Source organism: Monopterus albus, unplaced genomic scaffold, assembly GCF_001952655.1.
Source record: "Monopterus albus unplaced genomic scaffold, M_albus_1.0 scaffold540.1, whole genome shotgun sequence".
In the NCBI taxonomy this organism is placed as follows: Eukaryota; Metazoa; Chordata; class Actinopteri; order Synbranchiformes; family Synbranchidae; genus Monopterus; species Monopterus albus.
Window position 1 is genome coordinate 279 of NW_018128420.1, and position 5799 is coordinate 6077.

General features: G+C 43.2%; 1 protein-coding gene across 1 annotated transcript in view; it reads left to right on the forward strand.

Moving 5' to 3' along the window:
* The first annotated feature begins 6 nt into the window (after window positions 1–6).
* hdac6 (histone deacetylase 6) overlaps window positions 7–5799 on the forward strand; it is a 29705-nt gene continuing 23912 nt past the window's right edge. Inside the window, exons 1-9 of the mRNA XM_020588440.1 lie at window positions 7–104; window positions 559–672; window positions 1429–1548; window positions 1792–1877; window positions 2044–2128; window positions 2817–2857; window positions 2960–3056; window positions 4215–4312; window positions 4398–4504. Of these exons, the coding sequence (XP_020444096.1) occupies window positions 601–672; window positions 1429–1548; window positions 1792–1877; window positions 2044–2128; window positions 2817–2857; window positions 2960–3056; window positions 4215–4312; window positions 4398–4504 (706 nt within the window). The 5' untranslated portion in view covers window positions 7–104; window positions 559–600. The remainder of the gene's footprint in view (window positions 105–558; window positions 673–1428; window positions 1549–1791; window positions 1878–2043; window positions 2129–2816; window positions 2858–2959; window positions 3057–4214; window positions 4313–4397; window positions 4505–5799) is intronic.

Below are 5799 nucleotides of genomic sequence, written 5' to 3' on the forward strand. Positions count from 1 at the left end.
GCAGGAAAAAAAAATAAAAAAAGCTCCTGTAAGTGAAAACGCAGCATCAACTAGGTCTGATCGACAGTTTGACAGGGTACAGACAGAAACGGACGGAAGCTGCTGTAAGTATGGAGCCGCTGGGTTGTGTCTGAATGTTTGACAGTGTACAACTCACAGAAGGGAAGAACGAAATTAAGGCTAATAGGTTAATAGGTGACCTCTGCTGTACGTTTGCTCTGATGTTGCTGAGAGCTCATCAGTCACAGAGGCGGGTCCTGGTCCTGGTTCTGGTTCTGGTCCTGATCAGGGGTAGAATGGTTCAGCTGTCGGTCCAGTGTCCGGGTGGGCAGTTCGTGCCAGTTTCCAGCGCTTCTGTAGTTTTGTTGTGTGAAGGAAATGCTCTGACTGGTTTCTTCAGAAAATTAATCGACAGCTGGGAAGAAGCGACAACATGGCAGTGTCTGTACAGTTTAAACAGACACTTTAGTCATTCGATCGTCAGTCATTCACTAACAATCTGATAAACAGTCAGCAGACCGATGAATAAACAGTGACAATAATGTAAACTTCCATCAGTGAGCTGCAGTGGGTCCCTGCTGGACTTCAGGTGGATCAGAGATGCAGTCTGGATCGGGTCCTCCAGAATCTGGACTCAAGTCTGTCAGAAGATGTCCTCGTCTGTCTCCTCAGGTCAGTGACACAAGCACATGGTTGTTTCTCTGTCTTCGTGGAGACCCTCCTTGACATAAGGCATCCCCTAACCCTGGGCCAGACCTCGACCATCATAACTAAATGTTTACCCCTACCCCTACCCTAATCCTAAACCTGGCTCTAACATGAACCCTGAAACCACGTCTGCACTCTCAAACAGGCCTTTGAAGGTGTGAGGGTCGGACAATATGAATGTCTCAGGAACTCCAAAAAAGTGTGTGTAGAACTGGAAATTATGAGTTGAAAATCATTCTTATAGACATCATGTCTGCATCATTAACACTGAGGACCACCATTAATCTGAACTGGAGTCTTGTCAAGTCCTGGTTTTACAACTGAAATGGTTTCATATCTTGAAATGAATGTTTGACAGTTTGTGTTTGGACTGAGGGGGATCACTGAGCATAACCATTAACGTGTCATATGCTGTGCACAACAGCTGTCAGTTTAAATCATGTGGTCAATGTGCAGAACAAGCAAAAGCACATCCCTGCCACTGTGGATTTGACAACAACAACGACGTTACCGGCATGATTTGTATGTCGCGTGTTACATGTCACACCTCTAACACCAGGATGCTAGTCTGGGGTAGCATTATGCTGGCTTTTTTAGTTTAGTGTAAACAGACAAAGTCTGGACTTGTTTTAGATTAGACAGCTTCAGTGTCTCAGCAGAAAACTCTTCATCAGGAGAATAGAGGCGGGTTGGACTGAAATGGTCCTGTCTGTGTTTCAGGGCAGCGGTGGTCAAGGAAACAAGGAGAGTAGAGGAGGAAACAGTGTGCAGGAGGTGAAGAGGAGAGGAAGGATGGAGAGGAGCAGAGAGGAGAAGCTGAGTGACAGACTGCAGACACTGGTAAACACATGGCCTGCTTGTCTCTGGTTATCTGTAAACTTGTCTTCTTCTCTGTTAATGTCTCTCTTTCTGGTGGTCTCTTTGCGGTTGTCATACACCACCTACTGTATGTGTGTTGCACATAATGCACTCCCAGGTGCTCACATATAGATGATAATGGACTCATGGTACTCTTCACCTCCACCTCACCCATCATTTTTTAAAGGGATCATTTCTTCTGTGTGTGCATGCCTGCATGTGTAGGATCTGTCAAGCAGGTCTGCAGCCACTGGGACGGGACTTGTTTACTCTGAGATCTTCACTCATCATAAGAACCTGTGGGACCCCAGGTAACCTGCCCACCTCATTCAGCCCGTTGGTGTAGAGCAACATACTATGTGACGTATTTATTTTAGTCTTTTTGTGTCGTCGAACAATTCTGAGACTACAGTATGACTGTCACCCTCCTTCCCTTGTGTTAGAGCGTAATTGCTGCATATTGTTGTCGTGTTGCAGTCACCCAGAGTGTCCGGACAGGGTGACAGCCATCATGAAGGAGCTGGAGAGACAAGAGCTGCTGTCTCACTGTGTTCTAGTGGAGGTTGGACTGTGTGTCTGTTGTTAGTGTTATCACTGTATCTATATATACATAAAACTTTATGACGCTCAGAATATTCATTCCAGTACTGAAACATGTTTAGTACAAGAACAGAACTTCATACATGAAACATCACGATTCTTTTTTTTTTTTCAGCTTTATTTTTATTGATATTTTCATACAGTACAAAACAAAAAGGCACAACTGAAGATGTGACATGGGCGACAAAATAGAAATACGGACAGAGGACAAAGGAAACTCATTTCTGCTTTTCCTCATCCTGATTTTTCGAAAAAGAACAATTGGTTGTTACAATTTTATTTGTATTTTACTGCTTTTGTTTGCAATCTTGTTCTTTGGGTCACTACCCAGATCTCAGGAGCACAGCTGAGGGTTTGTAGTTCGACCGGTAAATCTCTTCACCGCAGTGGTCCGGTGAAGCACCTGCATTACTGCTGATACTGCACCGATCACCTGTCAACCTCACGCTGCCTTTGAGCCTCACTAGTGTCAGTCCCAACAGACTGCTTGGTCTCATACACAGAGGAGTTTAATGACGGAGTCTTTTCTAAGCAGCCAACCTTATCTTACTAAGAAGTAGTTTTTAAATCACTATATAATAAAAAGCAAAACATGAGATCCTGTCATTGGTTCTTCATTCTTCTGTTGTGTGTGTGTGTGTGTGTTTCAGCCCAGAGAAGCTACAGAAGAAGAGCTGCTGCTTGTTCATGCGTGAGTCCACAAATAACATGTAATAACAAACTGGTTCCACTTTGATTTGGCTCGACTCCACTCTGCTGTGCTGGACTCTGATCTGATCCCTGCTGCTTGTAGGAAACCTTATGTGGATCTGATGAGGTCGACTCAGACGATGACAGTCGATGAACTCCGCACTCTGTCAGAGAAATATGACTCTGTTTACTTCCATCCGGTAAAAAAAAAAACGCATATACACACACACACACACACACACACACACACGCTTCTAATGTGGTTTAACCAGTCCAGGTTAGCCTGTTGTTATCAGGTTAAAATAATCTTGTTAATCTTCATCTCCCCAGTTTAGTTCTTCCCACCAAGTAGCTGATCGATCTGTTGATCTTAGGTAATTAGATAAAGTTCTGCAGAGATATGTAATTAGATGAGTGCTGATCATGTGACTGGAGTGATATAGTAAACGTTGTGGAGCATCCCAGCATGCACTGGGGCATCAGAAGTCGGCGCTGAGCGCTACTTCATCTGCCCTGACAGCTGGAGTTACTTTTCATCCCCTTCCTATGCAGTGAATTAAGAAATGAATGAAGAACTAAGTTTCTTTAAGCACAGAGAACATTTTTCATATTCACCTTAATAAAATATTTTTAAAAACTTCAGATAAGCAGGAAATGGCATCATCATGGAGCAGAGAACAGGTTTGTTTGGAAAGAGATGTGTGGTTTTCACAGGATGACAACACTACACACGCCATCTTATAGAAAGAGATGCATTGTGGCAGATTAAACTACCCACAGTACAGTATATAAAATACTTAAGTCAGGTCCAGTTTTAAATAACTACAGTGGTAAAGTGCAACACACACACTAATGCAGCAGTAATATTCACCCACACACGTCACACTCAACAGTAGTAACACTGACAGGGACCATTCCTCTGCATAATCAGTACTTTAAGCACATTTGACTTGTAATACTTGTTTGATTTGAGTAAGATTTTGAAAGCAGGATGTTTGCCTGTAGTATTTTTACAGTGTGGTACTTTTACTGAAGTGAAGGATCTGATCTGCTGTCAGTTGGGATCCGTGGGTGTAGTGGCAGCAGGGTGTGTTGGCCTCCTGCTCTCAAACCTTGTGTTTTTTGTCTTAGTTTTAATAACATGGTCACATTTCATCTAAATCTGTGCCACCTGAACTTTAAGGGCAGTAAATTGTAAATGGCAGCTGTCAGACTCTCAGGAGTCGTGTGCTAACAGCAGAGAGAACTGGTTTTTATATATTTCAGACTCAGGACAGAAACATGAAGTCACAGCTGTGGAGAGATCACATACACTGTCCAGTTGAAACTGTATTTGGTTTGTGTGTGTGTGTGTGTAGGAGTCTTTCCAGGTGTGTATGCTGGCCGTGGGCTCAGTCCTGCAGCTGGTCGACCATGTGATGACCTCTGAACTCAGGAATGGATTCGCTGTCACCAGGTAACATCAGGTGCTCTTGCTCTGTCACAGCTCTGACAGTGATCACCTGAATGCGTCCCTACCATTACACCTCTCTGTGTCTCAGGCCTCCAGGTCATCACGCACAGCGCAACGAGTCCAATGGCTTCTGTATTTTCAACAATGTGGCGATCGCAGCGCGATATGCTCAGACCAGACACTCGGTCAGCAGGTAGGTGTGTGGCGTGGTTTCACACTGGACATGCAGCTGTGCTGTTCAGGTAACATGGGAGAAATGATGTACACTGCAAAATTAATTTGAAAACATTCTGGGAGCTCCTCCTTGAACCACCACCTTATTGTGGTGGAGGGGTTTGAGTACCCGAGTGATCCTAGGAGCTAATCAGATATGGACTTTTCTTAAGAACGACCTATGAAAAAATTTAACATTTAGGGAGATGTTGGTGAATGTGGCCCAGTGTATTTGTTTTCTATCTCTGTTAACCAATCATATGTCATTTGGGTCAGGGTGGTAGCAGAGGAATGTTTTTCTTTATGTTGTGGTGGCAATTTTTATAATAGCACCCCAACAATGTGCATGTTGGAAAACTAAATTATTTAAATTATTTGTAGAAAAATAATACTGATTATATACAACTTTCTTCATTATTTAAGTCAGAACAGTCAGTAAACCTGTGGGTCAACAATTTGGTTCCCAAAAGATAATTTTCAAATTTTCGGTTTGTTAGTTCTTTGCAGTCTTGCATGGTTGTGAACGTAGTTTTTTGCGTAAGCTCAGATTGTTAACATGTGCCATAGGAGAGGCTCTAAAATGAGCTACAAATTTTAAAGGTTTTGCATCAAGACCATCACCCCTGGTGATCCACCTTTACAGGTCACATGATGTGTAATGTGATGCATAGTCTATGTACAGTTATTGAGTATGAGATTAAAGTTCCTCCTCTTATTTCCTTACCATACTGTACCTTTTATTGTATCTGTACCTGGTGAATTTTGCTCAATAAGGGACCAGAAACAAAGTATCTCTAATGCTCATAACTATGAGCTTTTCATATAAACACCATCGGTTATCGTATTGTTTTGTGGAGGATATACATGGGCAGAGGAGGAAAGTGTAAATGTGAAATAAGTATATTAATTCTGCAGCATAATAAACAGTTTATTCTATACAAAACAGCTAGAAAATGTCTACTGATAGAGAATTAAATAAATTAAACAGTATTCAGTGGTTATTGCCCCCTCCTTGACCCGCCACCTTATTGTGGTGGAGGGGTTTGAGTACCCGAGTGATCCTAGGAGCTATGTTGTCTGGGGCTATATGTCCCTGGTAGGGTCTCCCAAGGCAAACAGGTCCTGGGTGACGGGTCAGACTAAGAGCGGCTCAAAAGCCCTTTATGAATAGAATTAAATCAAGGACCGTGACGTCGCCCAGCATGGCACAGCCGGGGCCTCACTCTGGAGCCAGGCACGGGGTCAAGGGGTTGAATGCAAGCGCCTGGTGGCCGGGC